The sequence below is a fragment of the Bos indicus x Bos taurus genome, chromosome 27 (assembly GCF_003369695.1).
Source record: "Bos indicus x Bos taurus breed Angus x Brahman F1 hybrid chromosome 27, Bos_hybrid_MaternalHap_v2.0, whole genome shotgun sequence".
Classification (NCBI taxonomy): Eukaryota; Metazoa; Chordata; class Mammalia; order Artiodactyla; family Bovidae; genus Bos; species Bos indicus x Bos taurus.
This window is the reverse complement of record NC_040102.1, coordinates 37,024,163-37,045,082: the sequence shown is the minus strand read 5'-3', so window position 1 is coordinate 37,045,082 and position 20,920 is coordinate 37,024,163. Positions and strand designations below refer to the sequence as shown.

The 20,920-nt window shown below is 43.1% G+C and overlaps 1 protein-coding gene across 4 annotated transcripts in view; it reads left to right on the top strand.

Moving 5' to 3' along the window:
* RNF170 (ring finger protein 170) overlaps positions 1-20,582 on the top strand; it is a 33,508-nt gene extending 12,926 nt beyond the window's left edge. For 3 of the 4 annotated variants that reach the window (XM_027529779.1, XM_027529780.1, XM_027529782.1), the window contains 5 exons: positions 2,640-2,715; positions 4,220-4,328; positions 9,455-9,528; positions 13,528-13,638; positions 17,532-20,582. In XM_027529779.1, the coding sequence (XP_027385580.1) occupies positions 2,640-2,715; positions 4,220-4,328; positions 9,455-9,528; positions 13,528-13,638; positions 17,532-17,801 (640 nt within the window). In that variant the 3' untranslated portion in view covers positions 17,802-20,582. The remainder of the gene's footprint in view (positions 1-2,639; positions 2,716-4,219; positions 4,329-9,454; positions 9,529-13,527; positions 13,639-17,531) is intronic. The other variant, XM_027529781.1, reaches the window with a different exon arrangement.
* Positions 20,583-20,920: the final 338 nt, after the last annotated feature.

Sequence of the window (20,920 nt, the reverse complement as noted above, 5' to 3'; positions counted from 1 at the left end):
GATCTAATTGGCTTTACTAAGCTATTCATGAATCAGGCAGCTTCCTGTCCAGCAAGTAGAGAGGTGGCCAGAGGAGCTGTATGAAATGGAAGGGTTTCATAGGCAGAAGGAGGGTGGGGCAAGGAAGTTATTTGCAAAAGTAGGGATTATTTCAGGCCGGGACTACTACTTCTGGGGGAAGGAAATGGCAGGGGTCTTAGCCTTGCAGACCACCTCCTTGGTGCTGACCCAGAAACCCCAGATTGGCTGATTCTCATCACCTGGGGAAGGTGGGCCAGGTGTGAACTCTAGGTCTGGCGTCGTGGGCTGTAGCACAAGTGACCAATGACTAACCCGCAGTTTTCTCTATCACGATATGTTCCAGATTTCTAATCTAGCTCTCAATCTATCTAGATTATCCCATTTTCTGGATTTTTGGTTCCGTACCCAAAGTTGCCGGTCACATTTAGTTACCTGAAGCTCACACCACGATCAGAATCTTGGGCTGTTTTTTCTTGTTCTTTGACTGCACCTTGACTTTCTAATATTCTATCAGATTTAAGAATTTCATATATTTTATGGAAAGAAACTAAAAGAAATACCTTCCAGTGACATGGGTTTTATATATATAAATATTTATATATAATAAACATTTATATTGTCTAATATTTATATACATTTATATATTATACATATATATATATATATATATACACACACACACACATACTCTGAAACTCATGACTTTTTTTCAGTGAAAGGGAATGAATGGTTCTGCAGTGTCAAAGAGTCAAGAATTTCCAGTTAGCTGTGTGTTTGAAAAAGTGAAAATGTTGGTTGTTCAGTCATGTTTGCAACCCCATGGACTGTATAGCCCACCAGGCTCCTCTGTCCATGGGATTCTCCAGGCAAAAATTCTGAAGTGGATAGCCATTCCCTTCTCCAGGGGGTCTTCCCAACCTAGGGATCCAACCTGGGTTTCTTGCACTGCAGGCAGATTCTTTATCATCTGGGCCACCAGGGAAGCTGCTGCTGCTGCTGCTGCTAAGTCACTTCAGTCGTGTCCAACTCTGTGCGACCCCATAGACAGCAGCCCACCAGTCTCCCCCATCCCTGGGATTCTCCAGGCAAGAACACTGGAGTGGGTTGCCATTGCCTTCTCCAGGGAAGCCCATACTGGTGTGTAAATTAGACGGTTCCTAGCCTGTTCCTGGATACGTTGTTTTTCCCACAGCAGCTTTCTTTCACTGATTCATTCATTCAATCATAAGAACATAACATTTAAAAATAAATAATCCACCAAAATTTAAGATGTTTACACAGAGTTCAAGCAGTTTCATTACATTGATGTCAAGCTTCTGATTAGATATTTGACTTTAAATTGCTTTTTTGTCATCTCTGAAATAATGGTTTTATTTTTTCAGCTTTCTTTTCTAAAATTTAAATGTTTTACTAAAAATTAAATAACCGTAGGATGGATATCTGTAATTTTTCTTATCCCATTGAAATGCTGATTTGGAATTCTAGGTGCTGGGGAATATTGATTCAGCCAGAGAGTAAAGGTCCTTCTATAGATTAACACCAATGCTGAGTGGACTTGAAATATTGCCGTTAAAAGAGATTTAGGTTTAGAAAAAACTGCTACAGCCAAATGAAGTTAAACCGATTCAGATGTAAATCTGCACTTCCCACCCTACAACCTTAACTAGAGCTTCTGATTTTCAGTCCTCTCGTGTCTTGTCCTTTTGTATCGGCCACTAACATCTTACCTTTGATTCTTTTTTTTTTTTAATTGGTGTATAATTGCTTACAGTGTGTTCGTTTCTGCTGGACAGTGTTACGAATCGCCGTATATATGCGTACATCCCCTCCCCCTTGGGCCTCCCTCCCACCTGCGCCCTTCCAGCCCTCTAGGCCATGGCAGGGCGCAGAGCTGAGCTCCCTGTGCGCTTCAGCAGGTCCCCTCTAGCTGTCTGCACGTGGTGGTGTGTATACGGCAGTGCTACTCTCTCAATTCATGCCACCCTCTCCCTCCCCCGCTGTGCCCACAAGTCCGTTCTCTGCGTCTGCGTCTCCGTCCCTACCTTGGAAATAGATTCATTTGTGCCATTTTTCTGGATGCCACATATAGATGTTAATATGCAGTATTTGTTTTTCTCTTTCTGCGTTCACTCTGTTTGACACACTCTAGATCCATCCACATCTTGTTAATGTTTTAAGATAGTAGTAGTATGATAGGTTTGGGCTTTTCTACATCATACATTTTGGTTTGGGTTTTTTTCTGTCCCCTGTGTCCTTATAGGTGAAAAGTTGGGAGAAAGACCTGATTAGATATGGAGAAGTTTTGTCTTGCATAATAATATGAGACATTTTACAGAAAAAGTAAACGTGTTAATTGTTCTCTATATGACGTGTGAGTCTGCAATTACATTCAGTCCCCAGGGCACTAGGCCTGTGGGTTTCATCATTTGCTCGTTAAACTCGGTCAGTGCGCTCAGAATGGCCTAGAATGTTCAGTCCTGCAGCTGGAGTACAGGTGTTGGTTGTCATCTCTGCTTCTCACGTTACCAGGAGTCTGGGTCAAAAGTTAGATCGAGAAGGAAAACTGATTCATCAGACAGTGTTTTATATTGAAACTTTACTATGTTTTTCTTCAACAGAAATGCACATCAAAATATTCACCCAGAAAACCAAGAGCTAGTGAGGGTGCTTCGGGAACAGCTTCAAACAGAACAGGTACTGTCGTGACACGAGTCTGCGCGTTTGTGTGAGGAGGCCGTAGTCTTACTCCTTTTGCGGAAGAAATAGTGATGGAATATCCGTAAATTCCTTCCACAGAAGCACAGGCTTCTCTCCTGCTTGGAGTTAGTTACCTTTCGTTATCCTGTTGATTGTACGTTTTCAGATTAGGCAAATGATTAGCCTTAATCTAAGATATTTTCATGTGCTAATTTTAATTTGCTTTAAAAGACAGCAGTTTCCTATTTAACTGATAAGGAAAAAAATCACTGTCTCATTGACTTTAATGAAATGTGGTGGAAAAACTACTCTTTCTAAAATACATCCCCCTAAGACCTTCAAATAAATGACTGTAACGGGTAGGTTTTTTTTTTTCCTTTTTTTTTTCTTCTTCTCTGGTCAAAATTAACAAAACTAGCTAGGCAGAGAGGAGAACTCTCCTCTGCCTCGTCTTTGTTTTGAGCTGTATGGACTCACTAAGAACCAGAAATATATTTCATGAAGGCTGGGTTAAGTAGGATATTATACACCTTCACGGGGCTTCCCAGGTGGCGTTGCCAGTGCAGGAGTTGTTAAGAGACGCGGGTTTGATCCCTGGGTCGGGAAGATTCCCTAGAGGAGGGCCTGGCAACCCATTCCAGTATTCTTGCCTGGAGAATCCCATGGACAGAGAAGCCTGGTGGGCTACTGTCCATAGGGTCGCAAAGAGTCAGACACAATTGAAGTGACTAAAGCACAGCACACCTTCATCTGAGACAGCGAACATCAAAAAAAAAAAATTAAAAATTGATTGCCTACCCACCAATCCAACTTTAATTCCAAAGAGAGTTTTTATGATATATCCATTTACCTCTTATTTATTAACCATCTACCATATGCCAAATATTGTTCCAGGCGTGGGAAATTCATTCATGAACTAAATGGACAAGAATTCTTGCTCCATAGAACTTTAATCCCATGACACAGAAATAGTGTAAACATATTCGTAGTATTGTGTTCCAGAGCTCTTGTTATCAATAATTCACGCAGGGATGGCGTTTTATAATTTACAAAGTGATTTCCCATATAACTATGTCATTTAATCTCCAAACATGTCACACGGTCAGGGATGTATGAATGAAGCAGATGTTAGAAATAGAAGAAAAGTGAACCCTTGGAGAGTTGCTCGGCCCACCGGATTCTTCACCGAGTGAAGGCTTCAGCTCAGCCTGCAGAGTAATTCAGGATAACTTAACTCTTTCTAATAGAGTAACTCCAGAGTTAGTCCAGGTTTTCATCTTTAGACCGTGTTCAGGAAGCAAGGTAGAGCCCGTGCAGGGTAAGGGGAACAGCAGCGGAGGCTCGTGAGTTTATCAAACCTGTAAGACCCTAACCGAGTGCCCATCAGAGATTTCAAGGATTACGCAGTCCTGACTGTATCCTCAAGTGTGCTTGAGCAAGCAGCTGATTTTGCAATGCCCATGTGTGTCGTGTCTCAACGTGCGCGCGTTTTTCTCACCAGGATGCACCTGCTGCCGCCCGACAGCAGTTCTATACTGACATGTACTGTCCGATCTGCTTACATCAAGCTTCCCTCCCCGTGGAGACCAACTGTGGACATCTCTTTTGCGGTAAGCAAACGGTGCTGCTCCTCTGGGTAAAAGGGACTGTTTAGACCGAGACGTGTGTGTGTGCGTGTGTGTGTGTGTGTGTGTGCGCGCGCGAGTCCTGTGTGTGTGCGTGCGTGCGTGAGTCCTAATTTTCTCTCCGCCACCGTCTGTATTTTTATGAGTAGGATGGATTGCTTCTGGGATCCTACTCTCCTTGTCAGCAACTTTTATTGAGTGTCTGTGGGCTTAAAAAAAAAAACCTAGTTATTCACCTCCCCAGTAAACAGCACTGTGTTTCTTTGAATAGTAAGTGTATCAGCACCACAAGGGAGTCACTGAAGCCCTCTTCTCATCACCTTTCAGGTGTCTTCGTTTGTTACTTCTTTCCAAAGGGTCAGGAAGGGTCTTCTCTCAGGGACCTTGCCCGAGACCTTTTCTCGGCTCTGCTACCCCTTTCTCACTCTGAGTCGATGCAAAGGTTCTTCCCTCTGTTCCTGCATGACCCCCCCAGAGGCTCGGTAACCCTGGAGCATGTGGAGGAACGAGAGGAGACATTGATGTCACCCTTAGTCTGGGGGTGGGTGCTGTCTACCCCTGAATGTTCTTCCCGACCTTCCAGAAAGAGTTCATCGAGAGCAGTGGGGTATCCTGTAGCTGTTTGCTGGCTGTGGTCACGGGAGATGGGGGAAGTTCAGTTATTCCGTGCCTGCTGTGTGCTGGACACAACATACCCGCATCTCCTCCAAGCCCACAGACGAGGAGACTGAGGTGCAGCTGTGCTGAGGTTTGGCAAAGGGCATCCCAGCTGCAGGCGGACAGAGCTCGGTTTTAAACCCGGTCTAATGTCAAAGCCAGGGCCAAATTCTGCATGATCGCTGGTTTATACCGCGACTCTCTACTTAAGGTTTCTGTCATCACTAGACCTGATTTTTATTGAGACTGTTTCCATTTGAACCAAGATAGGGTTCTGATCGCTCCCAGGCTGTACCCAGCTTCTGCGTCCAGACTGATTAAAACTATATCGTACGTTGATCTGCGTATTGCCCTCGCCCCTTTGTATCTTTCGTCTGAGATTCAGAATTCTGAGGTGTACCGTGTTCCTCTTGACGCTGTTGGGGATGAAGTAGAGTCTGGAACCTGTCCAGGTGACGCAGGATTCTCTGTGCCTCGTGCTCCTTCCGGTGGTGCTTGCCAGACTATTATTGCCTCATCCGTTAATTTCAGCCTCTTCCCTCAAGTTTTAGCCTTAAGGAGCTACTGAATTGTAAAACACCTATTTCAGTGTGTATCCTTAGTTATCTGTTGGAAATGCTGGTGAGCAGCAAAGTAATGCACAATCAGAGGGGTGGGGGGAATTAAACGGTCATCAGAGAAAACAGCTGCTCCCTGCTCGGAGCTCTGGTCGCTGGTCCTTGTCAGCTGGAGCCCCTCGCTGAGTCTGGCCGTGGCCCCGGCCACGTTGATGTCACCACGTTGACACATTGACCACATTGATGTCCTCTTGCCCAGGACCCCAGGCCAGCCTGGGAATCTGGGAGGTCTGGCTGGCTAAACGGAGTCTGTTTGCCAGGCCGGGCCCTGGCGATTCACTGAGCAGATAACCCGGCAGCCGAAAGATGGCTGTGCTGTGCGCTTGGTTTTTACCTCTGGGTCTGAGGTAATAGGTTAGACTCCTCCTCTTACCCTGCTCTACTTGTTGGACAGATTTATTTACTGTCTGTGGGTCCAAAGGTTAAAAAAAGAGAAAAAACAGCACCTAGTTATTCAGCCTCACAGTAAACAGGAATGTGTTGCTTGGAACAGCAGTTCAAGGATGTTGGTATGAGGTGTGTGAGGGCACTCCCGCTCAGCTCCGTGTGTGAACTACGGTTCTGAGCCTTTACAGAGCCAAGGGTACCAGCAGCCCCCCACGTCCCCTTCCTTGCATTTGTAACCCACGTTATTGTATTTAATTCTCCGGTGATCTTGTGGGGTCTCATTCCCATTTTACAAAATAAGCAGATCCGCAGAGATGGTGGCCTGACTTCAGGTCATTGAGTCATCTCTCCCGTCATCCAGTTGAGGTGGATCGCCCTTTTATTTATTTATTTTTTAACTTTTTTTTTTTTTTAATGTGGACTATTTTTGAAGTCTTGATTGAGTTTGTTACAATATAGCTCCTGTGGTGTACATTCTGGTTCTTTTTGGCCACTAGGCATGTGGCCAATCCTCCCCAACCAGGGTTTGAACCCACACCCTCTGCATTGGAAGGTGAAATCTTACCCTCTGGACCACAGGGATGTCCCGGATCTCCCGTTTAAAGAGGAGAAAAGTTGAGGAAGCAAGAAAAAGCATCAGGCACATCCCAGCAGATGTGTGTGAACCGAGTGTCTGATTAGTTGGCCCATAGTTTTCCAGCGTAGGCGAGCGGCCGTTACGTAATGTGCAAACAAGGACGCCTACATTCCAATTTGTGGAAATAAGATTAAATCAGTCAACATGTGTCAAAGCACACTGGACTTTGTGGATGAAAAGGTACTAGATAGATCTGAGGCGTCATTACCGATGGTGGAAATACTCACAGATTATGATCCTTTGCTTTCACGTAGATTCCATATGACATTAGATTGCTCAGGGTATTTAGTAAATATTATCTAACACAGCACTAAGAGCAGAAGATCCCAGATACAGGCGGTTTGGCATTTAAATTCATCTTTACATTGTTGAACCAGTTTCCCCCACAGTCACTAACATCCAGGTGGGCCAGCCGAGGCTTCAGCCGTTGGCTTGCTCACCAGACCCCTCAGGTACCACTGTTTCTGCCTCTGGCACGTACTCTTTTTTTTACTATAAAACCTGGAGCATCCTCCCTCCTGTGTTCTGCCGAACTAAATCTTACTGATCCCACAAAGTTGGGTTCAAATTCTGTATTCCTTGTGTATCGAAAGTTAACATGACACAGTTCAGGATTCAACGACCTTCTGATTGATTTGAGTGTGTTGCATTGGTATCCTCAGTCCACTTGTCAGTGCTCGCTCTGAATTGTGGACATGTGGTTGATCTGGAAGAATCAGAACGAGGAACACAGAGGGCTAAGCTGGGTGGCTGAGGTGAGAGGAAGAAAACAGAAGACTTTAGCAGAAACCAGGAAGCACTTAGTTCAGATGCACAGTGGAACCTGGACAATCCGAGAAACGGGAGCCTGCAGAGAAGCACATGAACTGGCTCCGTAAACGTCAGCCAGTGTTAAAAAATGTTCCTTCTTCGTTTGGTACTAGTCTGAGCTTCAGTGCACATACACGGAGCTCAGTGACCACCACTTTTTAGAGTCTGTAAATCCTCCCATTAGGCTGTGTTTACCTGTTTCACTGCTTGTCGACACGAGAAGTCCAATCCATCCAGTATAAAAACTGACTCAATTACTTAACTGGATTATGAACTTTATTTGGGCAGGAAGCATGTAATCTTTGTATCCTTTGGTTCCTTATTCATATTACCTAGTTACTGTTACTTAAGCATACTGTTACTTAAGCATTGGTTTTCTAAACTTTTAAAAATATGGAACTTGTGTTTTTAGAACACATGCATCAAATTTGGAATGGAAAGTTGACACCGATTTGTCAGTTATCATGTTTACAATCATATTCAGTTATTTATTTTGCATAAGAAATGCAATACTTTCTGTTAAGCCTTACAGCACTGAAGCAGTTTACGCTTGCTTTTTTTTTAATTGGAACATAATTGCTTTACAACGTTATATTGGTTTCTGCTATTCAACAGCGTGAGTCAGCCGTATAGATACGTGCATTTCCTCCCTTCTGAGCCTCCTGCCTTCCCCTCATCACACCACACGAGGTCATCACAGAGCACCCAGCTGGGTTCCCTGCTATTGCAGCAGTTTTCCCCTCGCTATCAAGTTCACACATGGTGCTGTGTATATGTCAGTGCTACTGTCTCAGTTTGGCCCATCCTTCCCACGCCGTGCCCACGGGTCATTTCTCTACGTCTGCATCTCTGTTCCTGCCCTGCATGTAGGTTCATCGGTACCATTTTTCTAGATTCCATATATATGTATTAATATACGATCTTTGTCTTTTTTACTTACTTCACTACGTGTAACAGGCTCAAGGTTCATCCACCTCACTAGAACTGACTCAAATGTAATACTCCATTGTGTATATGTATGTACCACAGCTTCTTTATCTGTTCGTCTGTTGATGGACATCTAGGTTGCTTCCATGTCCTAGCTGTTGTAAATAGTGCTGCTCTGATCGTGGGGGTTACATGTGTCATTTTCAATTATGATTTCCCAGGGTATACGCCCAGTAGTGGGATTGCTGGGTCATATGGTAGTTTAATCCTAGTTTTTTGTCTGTCTGTTTTTTTAAGCAGTCTTCATACTGTTCTCCATAGAAGCTGTATCAGTTTACCTTCCCACCAACAGTGCAGGAGGGTTCCCTTTCCCCCACCTCCTCGCCTGCATTAAATGTTTGTAGTATTTTTGACGATGACCGTTCTGACTGGTATGAGGTGATACCTTACCGTAGTTTTGATTTGCATTTCTCTTAATAATGAGTGATGTTGAGCATCTTTTCATGTGTTTGTTGGCCATCTGTATATATTTCTTTGGAGAAGTGTCTGTTTAGATCTTCTGCCCATGTTTTGATTGGGTTCGTTTTTCTGATACTGAGCTGCATGAGCTGCTTGTATGTTTTGTAGAGCAATCATCAGTTGCTTCGTTTGCAATTATTTTCTCCTGTTCTGAAGGTTTTCTTTTCCTCTTGCTGTGCAAAAGCTTTTATGTTTAACTAGGTCCCATTGGTTTATTTTTGTCTTTATTTCTATTACTCTAGGAGGTGGGTCAAAGAGGACTTGTTGCGATTTATGTCAGAGTGTTCTGCCTATGTTTTCCTCTAAGAGTTTTATAGACTCTGGCTTCATGTTTGCTTTTGATTGTAAAAATGCTTGTATCATAGCTTGTAATTTAAATTAAAATGTATTTCAGTGGCTAGGAATTGTTATTAGATTTGAATTTGCCTGAAGAGTTGGTTGGATGAAGTAAAAAACATTCTAAAGTAGGTGATGTTGTTAAAATATTTCAAATATATGAAACTTTCTTGGGATATATGGACTTAACAACATCAGTATTGATGTTTTCTTCCCATTAGGTACCTGCATTGTTGCATACTGGAGATACGGTTCGTGGCTTGGGGCCATCAGTTGTCCGATCTGTAGACAAACGGTAATGTTGGTGTCCAGAAAACATCATTTATACAAGTCCATTTTATAAATTGGGCTTCCCTGTGGCTCAGCTGGTAAAGAATCGCCTGCAATGCAGGAGACCCCAGTTCAATTCCTGGGTTGAGAAGATCTGCTGAAGAAAGCATCAGCTACTCACTGCAGTATTCTTGGGCTTCCCTGGTATCTCAGCTGGTAAAGAATCTGCCTTCAGTGTGGGAGACCTGGGCTTGAGTCCCAGGTTGGGAAGATCCCCTGGAGAAGGGAAAGGCTACCCACTCCAGTATTATGATCTGGAGAATTCTATGGACTGTATGGTCCATGGGGTCATAAAGAGTCGGACACGATTATATAGTTTCTGTATCTGACTCTTGAATTATTCTTATATTTTTAACAGGACTTCATTTATCCAAAGCTTCTGTGATGTTTCTCCATTATTTTTGTTAAATGTCTGTAAGATGCCCCAAAGAAGGGAATTCCCTTTGATATCCCTTTAGTTGTTGTGAGACAAAAAACTGGTAAATGAGTCCCCCACCCCACACTCCAAATCCTAAGAAGTCTTTGCTGTAACTCCAGCAAAGGAATAACTGAACTAGCAATCAGGCTTAAGCAAATATTCCCCACATAGACCTCTTTTGAAAAAAAAACTAGTTTTTGGTTGTACTTTATTTTTCATCTCCCCTTCCATGGTGAGGATCCAGATAGCTCTAAATGATGAACAATACTTTTTTGAAAAAGTCTCTTTTGGCAACAACAACCACATTGCATTATCAGAACAGATTAGACCATCCTAGTTGATACAGAAGCTACATCAGGAGGAAGGCTTTTATAAACACATATTTAAGGCGGAAATGTTAGGACACGTGAGATGCACCAAATGGTCTCCATTCCTTTGACACACCGGAGATACAAAATACTGAAAACTCTGAGAAACTGAAGTTCTTTGTTTTACAATTAATAAATATAGCAAAGTGGGGTGTTCTATCAGTCGTACGTGGTTTTTCAAATTTTCCTTTATTTAATTTTTCATTTAAAATACATGCCTGAAAATGAGTCCTGAACGCGTGGGAGGTCTTCCAGGGAAAATGGAAGTCCTGACCAGGACAAAGAGCTTCCAAGTCGAGCAGCCAGACTTGAGCGCCTCCATTTGCTCCCTCTGGCAGCCCCACTGAGACAGGAAAGCCGTCAACCCAGACAGACCACAGAACAGAACCAGAGAAGGAGCAACAGGTTTCCAAAAATTCTTTGCCAACTCTAACAGACATACAGAAAAGCACACAAAATAAAGTACAGCTCACTGACTTACCACAAAGCCACACCTGAGTAACCAACAAAGGTCCGTCTAGCCAAGGCTATGGTTTTTCCAGTATTCATGTATGGATGTGAGAGTTGGACCATAAAGAAAGCTGAGCACCAAAGAATTGATGCTTTTGAACTGTGGTGTTGGAGAAGACTCTTGAGAGTCCCTTGGACTGCAAGGAGATCCAGCCAGTCCATCCTAAAGGAAATTAGTCCTGAATATTCATTGGAAGGATTGATGCTGAAACTGGAACTCCAGTACTTTGGCCACCTGGTGTGAAGAACTGACTCATTGGAAAAGACCCTGATGCTGGGAAAGAATGAAGGCAGGAGAAGGGGATGAGATGGTTGGATGGCATCACCAACTTGATGGACATGAGTTTGGGTAAACTCCGGGAGTTGGTGATGGACAGGGAGGCCTGGCATGCTGCAATCCATGGGGTCGCAAAGAGTCGGACACGACCGAGCGACTGAACTGAACAGAGTAACCACCGCCTTGATGAAGAACTGGAGACTGGCTGCAGCCCCAGAAGCCTCTGCAGTACCTCGTCCAAGTCTCTGCCCCACCCTCGCCACCTTTCTCTCCTAGAGGTGACCACCATGTGACTGTCAGGACTGCTGTTCTAACTACCCTAATAGTCCTAATCTGGACCAGCCTAATTGGACTATTGTAACAGTCCAATTTCCTTGATTTTCTTTATAGTTTCATTGCCTCAGCATGCTCGTCTAGATTACTGTTTGATTTTGCCTGATTTTTGGATGTTGTATATATAAAACCATGTAGAATGTATTGTGAAACACAAACAGAAGCATACACACACGTGTGTGCCTCTGAGCCGCCGTTCTGGCTTACCACTCCCCACCATCACCTCTTTCTTTTTTGTTCAGAGAGACAGAGGTTCAAGGCCTTCTCTCCTTTCTTCTTGCCTCTTCATCTCCAGATTCTGCCTCTGTCGCCCTTTTTGCCATGTGATTAGGAGAAAAGTGATTTTTTTGGTCCCACCTCTCCGGCTGATTTCACAAGGCGGTCGATGCGGAAGCTTCCCTGCTGGCGCACCTCTCATCTCTGCCAGCAACACGGAGGCCAGGCCAAAGGTCTGCATGGAAGACTAGTTCCGGCACCTGTTCCCTCTTCCTGCCACCCCCCGTGGCTTTTCATAAGGCATATGTATATTCGCATCCTTTGGACCACACCTGCGTCGACTAGAGGCTAGAAGCTGGAGATACAGTTCTTGTAATACAGTAGCTTGTAGGTTCCCCAACTGCAGAGGAAGCGGCCCCTTCATCACCTGCCTGACCACCTGCTTCACTGGGGATCGCGCACATGCTGCTGCCGTGACCGCAACAGGTTCACGCGCTTCCCCTGGGTGTGCACACTTGACACACCAGAGGTCCAGCCCTGTTCCTAGGGCAAGCCCGCGTGTCAGGCGTTCTACACACCCCAGACAGAGGAGGTCCTTGCCCTCTGGCACCATTGTAACGGCTCCCCCAGTGCTTTATGACCGTTGCATTCAAGCCTGCCTCGCCTTCTGTCCAGGGGACTGTGAGCACCGGGGTCAAGGCTGCAGTTTCACTTTTTGTGTGTATCTAGCATTTAGCACACTGCCTCGCCCAGAGTAAGTGTTAGCTGCTCAGAGTCCGACTCTTTGCAACCCCGTGGACTATAGTCCACCTAGCTCCTCTGTCCATGGGATTTCCCAGGCAAGAATACTGGAGTGGGTTGCCATTCCCTTCTCCAGGGGATCTTCCTGACCCAGGGATCGAACGCAGGTCTCCTGCATCACGGCGGATTCTTCACTGTCTGAGCCACCAGGGAAGCCCGGCCCAGAGCAGGTGCTCAGTTAATGTTCAGTGAAGAATTCAGTGTATTAACAAGCGCCTGCAGCTGCTGTTCCTGTCGCCTGCTGCTCTCTCTTAGTGGCTCCTGTGTATTGCTGCTTGGGAAGCATCTGCGCAGTCAAGTCCTGGTTCTGTAGCTGAGCTGAGGAAGGGTCAAAATTACACAGTGAGATGATTGAAACCCAGATCTGTCCTGACCGCTTCCCATTTCTCTGGGAGCTCTTACATTTTAAGTGTACTTGTTTTTGAGGTTCCATCATCTTCAGATTACCCAAATGTAGCCCCAGGACGTTTGTGATCCTCCTCACCTCTCCACAGAGGAAACAGGGTTAAATGTATACTTTATACGAGAGTGTCAAGTATTACACTTTTGATCATAGTAGAGATGGATGCAGAAACTTCATGTCTGTATTGTGGTTGGTGGCATTCAAAGAGAATTCAGATGCCGCTGAGGATAAGGAGTCATGATTTTAATTGAAGATGAAATCCCTAATTTTTCTCTTTCAAAATAATTAGTATATATATTTTTATGTCACTTTGCTCCCGAGTATTTTCTCATCGTTCTTGTATCTTCAAATATCCGTTAGCCCAAAGAGAGAACCACTGACTTGCTCCCTGGTGTGGATTGAAAAGCCTTTGAACCATTGTTCATTTTATTTTACAGGAGTGCAAACAACATTTTGAATTGGATTTTATTGTAAGGAAACAATAACTTACTTTCCTCGCCTGTGTGGCCTTTGTTAAAAGAAATGAGCGAAATCTGAATTCAGAAGCTTATCTCATTTTACTGAATGCTAACACAAGACGAAAAAAATTAATGCTTCAGAAAGGTGTGCAAACTTTTTTTTTTTTCTGTAATATTCAGGTGACTTTACTGCTACCAGTATTTGGTGAAAATGACCAGTCTCAGGATGTTGTCTCATTGCATCAGGATATCAGTGATTATAACCGGAGATTCTCAGGGCAGCCCAGATCTGTAAGTAATGTTGCAGTGGGTGCAGAGTTAGAGTGCAGGGATACTTGTCTTTTGTGAAGTGAGATTTACCAGTAAATACTCTCTAGCTGTGAAAAGTCTGGATGTGTTGGGTAAATTCTTCACCTTCATCATTGTTGTTACAGCAACTGGTTTAGAGTTCTCCCAAGGACTAGTTTTCTTATCTTTTAAAAATGGCATTATAAAACTTTTGAAAAAAAAAAATGGCATTATAAAACTTGTTAAGAAAGTGACACCGGCCAAAAAAAAGGCAATAGAAAACATTGGAGGGAAAGGTAAAATTATCAGACTCTTACGTGATTCTAATAGGGGTTGTTTATGGGAAACTTATAACTGAGAACTTCTGGAGGGAGTTTTACAGTCATGTTTCCTCTGTTTATTTACCCTGTTTGAATTGTTTCCTTAAGTAATCCTAAGTTTTGAGGGTTTCGTATGTCAGGTATTTAAAAGCATTCAATTTTTAAAAGAAATTGTGTTAATTCTACAGCTGTCCCTCCTCCCCCCAAAAGGCACCTGATAGATTAAAAACTCACACTTTACTGACTCATCCCAGTGTTCTCCAAATGCAACAGAGGATTCTAGAAGTGCATGTGTGACTGAATATGTACTTCAAAACCCAGAACACACTCAGTACAAACCCATACGGGAAGCTCTAGGCCCCGACGTCCACCTGCTCAGTGAGCATCCCAGCGGGATGTTCCTGGCGTTTCAGCCACGAGACGTAACGTGAAGGGCACTGCCCAGAACGCATGTCCCTCTGCTTGTCTCCTGGCTGACTTCTCATCCTTCGGGTTGTCCGTAAACAGACATTCCTCGGAGAGGCTGTCCCTCATCAACCAGGGTGGTCTCTGTCCTTGCCCTCCGACCTTGTTCATTACCATTCTCTCAGGACACGGTTCACAAGGGTGAGGGCCGTGTTTATTTAGTCACTACTGTAGTCTCAGTGCCTGGGACACGGTCAGCCTTACTGTCTGTAGAACTTCAGTCAGTTCAGTTCAGTTCAGTCGCTCAGTCGTGTCTGACTCTTTGCAACCCCATGGACTGCAGCATGGCCTCCCTGTCCATCACCAGCTCCCGGAGTTCACTCAAACTCATGTGCATCGAGTCGGTGATGCCATCCAGCCATCTCATCCTCTGTCGTCCCCTTCTCCTCCTGCCCCCAATCCCTCCCAGCATCAGGGTCTTTTCCAACGAGTCACCTCTTCACATGAGGTGGCCAGAGTATTGGAGTTTCAGCTTCAGCATCAGTCCTTCCAATGAACACCCAGGGCTGATCTCCTTTAGAATGGACTGGTTGGATCTCCTTGCAGTCCAAGGGACTCTCAAGAGTCTTCTCCAACACCACAGTTCAAAAGCATCAATTCTTTGGCACTCAGCTTTCTTTATGGTCCAACTCTCAAATCCATACATGACCACTGGAAAAACCATAGCTTTGACTAGACGGACCTTGTTGGCAAAGTAATGTCTCTGCTTTTTAATATGCTGTCTAACTCGGAGAAGGCAATGGCACCCCACTCCAGTACTCTTGCCTGGAAGATCCCATGCACGGAGGAGCCTGGTAGGCTGCAGTCCATGGGGTCGCTGAGGGTCAGACACAACTGAGCGCCTTCACTTTAACTTTTCACTTTCCTGCATTGGAGAAGGAAATGGCACCCACTCCAGTGTTCTTGCCTGGAGAATCCCAGGGATGGAGAAGCCTGGTAGGCTACAGTCCATGGGGTTGCACAGTTGGACACGACTGAAGCGACTTAGCTTAGCAGCACGTAACTTAGCGTTATCCTTAAGATAGAAATGACACTACACCTCTGTATTAAACACCTGTGTAGACTTGTGCTCCCATGTACGTTCTGTTCCTCATTTGTGACGGCAGGTACATTTAAAGGCATACACAGTTTGCCTGTTGTGGATGGTGATGGGCCAGTCTTTTAGACATCTAAGCTGCAAGAAAAGCTTGACCAGGTCAGGACTATCCTCCTTGGGTATTTAAAAGGGAGCCTCTTCTGCTGTTTTTTATCCAGCAGTTTTCTTACATATCCTCCAGAGGCATCTTAGGACGATTCTTTGAAAATCAGTGTTTCAAATTCAGGAACTACCACTGAGGTTAAAGAAATTCATTTAAAGATATTCATCGATATTTTAAAGTGTGAAGCAAACCATTGCTCAATTATTTTCTGTGTGTCAGATGTATACTTAATGAGTAAGAAAGCTTGATGTGTGATGAAATTACAATTTAGTAAAGACATTTAGCTCTTAGTTTGGTATTCTACCTCAGAGTTGGAGTCATACTGTGATTAATATACAAATATTTCTTGATGGCCCATTTCATATTTTCTTGTCTAATTACTACAGGTTTTGTGTAAATGATACAGTATGAGAACTGAACAAAATAGCTCTGATAAAGGACAGAGAAGTATTCAAAGGATGTATCAGCTGGTCATTAGAATATTTGAAGTAATTTACCATAGACCTTGTGAAAGCTGTATACCTGTTTTGCTTTAAATATTAGCTTCTTCCATAGAGAACAGAAAATTGACATAGGAAGTGGTTCTAAAAAACACCATTCCTGTGTTTTGTGATCAGTTTTCCAAAAGGAGTTATAAGATTTTATCTAGTGGGGTTTTTAAAACTGTTCTCTCATCACTAGCTCACTTCTTCCCATTTTCATCTCCATTTCCCTCTCAACCTAGATGGCACTTGTTAGACAAATAAAATACATACTTAGTGTTGGATTTATGATATTTATGCAGATGGTTAGCAGTAGGTGAACTGTGGGCAGTGGAATGACCACAGGAGGTGACGTACTTCCCCTGGCCAGTTTCTCTTGCATCTCCCAGCCCCTCAGAAATGGGACCTCAAGGGAGTGACTGAAGAGCGCCTCATCACTACACAGGACCTTGCGGGTCGCGCAGTCAGCCAGCAGCTGCACAGAGCAAGCGACAAGTCTGCAGTCAGATAGTCAGCTGACTTGCACGAGGCCATACAAATAGGCATGGGTACTTTTCTTTTTGAAACAACTTTATTTGCATGTGATTTACATGCCATAAAGCATACCTGTTTCAAGTATATAATTCAGTGGTTTTCAGTATATTTACAGAGCAAATATAATCTAATTATTAGTCTGTATATATTCAGAAAAATAATCATTTCCAGATAAGGGTAAGGCCTGGCATTCCAAAAATCATTGTGGCAATTAGTAATTCACTTAAACTCAAGTTCAACAGAATAAACATCCTAAGAAGGAAATCAGTTTCATTGATACTCTTAGATGGTCAGAGCCATCCAAGTTGATGTGTCTGTATATTTATATAATGTATATATATACTTATATGTTCTATATATATTGTCTGGCAATTTATAAAGGTCTTTTATAACAATATCTTTTCTAGTTCTTAATATTCCTTGTGGCATATACTCAGATGCTGACTTATCTCGAGTAGGTTAAACAACTTTCCTCAAGGTCACCTGGCTAATAAGGGATTGAGTTTGAGTTCAAACCCAGATCTGTCCAACCTTAAAGTTGAGACTTGAGCTCAAGCCTCAGCTTAATGCTACACACAGGTTCTTCGTTAGTTTATTTTACTAACTCAAAGTAGAGATGACTTGAATTTTGTTTTATTAATACTGTATCCTGTATTTTAAGTTTGTTGATAACTTTAATTGCTTTTCAGTTATCTGTAATAAGACCTATTTTATAAAAACCTAGTAATCAAAGAACTATTTTTTAAATAAAATGAGTAAGAAAATACGGTATTCCGTCATTATGTGAAACTCCTTCATTTATGTTGATAACTGTCTGCACATTTTAAGAAAATTGTATTATTTTGAAGTCTGACACCTTGCATACCAAATCATAATATTTGTTCTTCTTCTACCAGATTATGGAAAGAATTATGGACCTCCCCACTTTACTGAGGCATGCATTCAGAGAGATGTTTTCAGTCGGGGGCCTTTTCTGGATGTTCCGTATCAGGATAATACTTTGTTTGATGGGAGCGTTTTTCTATCTTATATCACCTCTAGATTTTGTACCCGAAGCCTTGTTTGGAATTCTTGGCTTTCTCGATGATTTCTTTGTCATCTTTTTGTTGCTCATCTACATCTCTATTATGTATCGAGAAGTAATAACACAGAGACTAAACAGATGAAAAAACATGAGTTTACTAAAATGTCTGAGCTGATGTATAACATCAGACAAAAGGACCATGGCAGTATGAAGCATCTGAATATTATCTGATGAGCTTAAAACCACTTTATGACAAACATTTGATTATCATTTGGCAAATACCTAGCAATATATGACTGGAATTTTTACATGTTGCAGATTCTAATATTAAGGTTAGAATTAGAATGATTTACAACTGTATCTTGAGTCTGTGTTGTCTATAAACTCTGTGGAAAAATATGGAATTACATTAAATGGGATGCTTATTTTTCTTGTATCTTCTCCGCGCCCCCCCCCCAAATTACTCAGATTAATTGAATATTTAGTGGGATATTGTCAGATGTAAAGTTTATCAGATTCATCCTTCTCAGTGAGTACCTACATGATAATATACTGCTATGAGCCTCACCAAAATATTTTTGTTACAATAAAATATTGTACGATATTGGGGAAAAGTCAGTGTTTCTTTGAGTACTAGCTAACTTTTGTGCATTTGAAGCAGTTCTGCTTTTCCACTCCAATATAATTCTTTGTTATCAGCTAAAAGTGAAAGAAGAAACTTGAACTTTGTTAATTTGATTTCATTATCTTGGTTTACAGAACACTTAATCAATAGAGGAATTAACAAACTGGAAGACATTTGTCTCCAGTCAGCACACTTGATATTCTGTTACGGCATTTCCTTAAGAGTTTGGTCCTTTTATAGGAGTAGCATTTAAAAGTTTCAATAACTTCTAAAGGGAATTTTGTTCTTCAGGAACCTGGGTGATACAGCAGACACATGGCAGCTTAGTGCCTCCCTCGGGAAGGTGGTTCTCATGACTGTGAGCACCAAAGACCTTAGGAGGGGACTCTTTCCTGCTTTGTGTTAGTTGCTCGGTCGTGTCCAAGTTTTTGTGACCCCATGGACTGTAGCCCAACAGGCTCCTCTGTCCATGGGATTCTCCAGGCAAGAATACTGGAGTGGGTAGCCATTCCCTTCTCCAGAGGATCTTCCCAACCTAAAGATACAACCTGGGTCTCTTGAATTGCAGGTGATTGTTTACTGTCTGAGCCACTAGGGATGCTTATAGAAGGGTACTAGGAGCACGATTTAAATCTGACTAGAGAAATTAACAGTGGGCTGTAGCAACAGGTTGACAGATTTGGTTATTTTTCTGTCAGAAAACTGTTGTAATACTGTTCCTAGATGGCAGGATGTAGCCCAGATTCATCAGGCCTTGTGCAGAAGGCAGTGAGTTACGGGAGTTATCTCGGTGTTTGGATGGCCACAGCATAAGTCGCTAAGCTCCCCTCTGCAGTTTTCTGTTTGCGAAGAATCAAAACCACAAGTATTATGGCATCTGAAGTCCCTCGGCGGGCACCGCTCATGAATGTCCTGGGCTACAGGACATCCCCGGGCTTGGGCAGCGTCAGCTCTCCCCCTGCAGTCCCCACTGGTCTTCCTGTCCACCCACACGTCAGGGGGCCTCACCGTGGACAGACGGGGAGAAACGTAGATCAGTCCCAGTCTTCAGGTGAGCCAGGTGCTGTCAACTGATGAGATGCTGAATGGTGGTATGTCCACAACAGCGTCTTGTCATTTGGGCCTAAGACCAAGCTGCTGCTTATCAGAGAGGAAAACAAAATTCTTGAGTACAGCACATTGTATTTAAAGCAATTTCCTGCACACTTTTCACTTTACCCTCAAGACAGTTATGTGAAGGAGGCAGGGCATTACCTTCCTCTTCACAGATGAAACTCCTGATGTAGATGAAAGGGTTTTTTTCTGTCTGAAGCCAGGCGCAAGTAAGTGACTGCACTGGTATCAGATGCCTGGGATTCCTACATGGGGAGAAACTGGGATCCTTTGGAAGACGTTTGGAACATACGTAGGAATAGGAAAGGTCTAGAAAGATGACACATCACAGCTACAAGAATCCTGATTCTACAGTTGCCAGTCTACTTCTCACAGGGTAGCACATTTCATAGGGAAACATTTCAGCTGCACTGACTTGGAAAGCAGTGAGTAGGAGTTTGTTACACCACCATTTACTAGTCTCGAAACGCATTTCCTAACAACTATACATTTGGTGTGGGGCTACAGCCGTGTCATTTTTTAAAGGATTTCATTTTCTGTGCATGTGTTCTGCTTCAAGTGCCATGCTTACCACGCTTTTATTGTAATATCTGGAATTCCTTCTACAGCTTTCCTGGTAGAGGTGTATTGTACCAACTTTTGTAACATTCAACACTGTGTGAAGTCTTCCTAAAGTGAAAAGGGGACATGCCGGCATCTCCGAATTCTAGACCTGTTTCTTATGTCACCTTTATTGATCACTGATGATAAATGTAAAGGGATCTGAGTATATAAAGCAGGTAGAGTCAATCAGTATTTTAAACATCATAGTAGTACTTCTGTGATTCAGAGTTAGAGCTTATAAATCAAAGCAACAATTTGGATTTTTATAAACAATAATACTGTAACTTTCACAAAAACAGATGGTCCAACCCCACAAGCAGATGATAACTTGGGCAGCTCTGTGGGGCGCGAGACGGAGGAGACAGTTGTCTAACTGCCCACCAGACCAGTGGTTCCAGCGACCAGCGTTCTCAGCACCTGAAAGCAAGCAGCACAGGACAGGGCTGTGGTGGTCCCTGTGCTGGGCAGATACCTACCTCACAGAGGTGTTTCAGAGGACTGACAGTTTGGTTCAAACTTTGTGATTTAAGAGTTTGTCAAGCAGTTATTCTTTTGAATAAAAGCAACATATGTAAAATTTAACAGTGGCTGTTACTGTCTGGTTTCTTTGATGCTGTTTGCTTTAATTTCAGAACTCCTGAAATAGCATTCAATATAATGGTTGCAATGACTTTTTCACCAATTTTGCTTTGATATTTAAAAATTTTTAAACATAGAAATGTTTTTGAGGAATATTATTTAATCTGGGCAATCTATATTAATTCTAGACAGTTAAGGGTGAAATTGGAATTAGAGTGAAGACTTGTAACTTGATTCCCACCCCATGAGTGTGTATCTTACTGAAATTGTATGGTTGATAAATGAGTGAGGCATAGGAAAGGGCACTCAAGGTGTTCAGGCCCTAAGACCTCAGAGTCTCC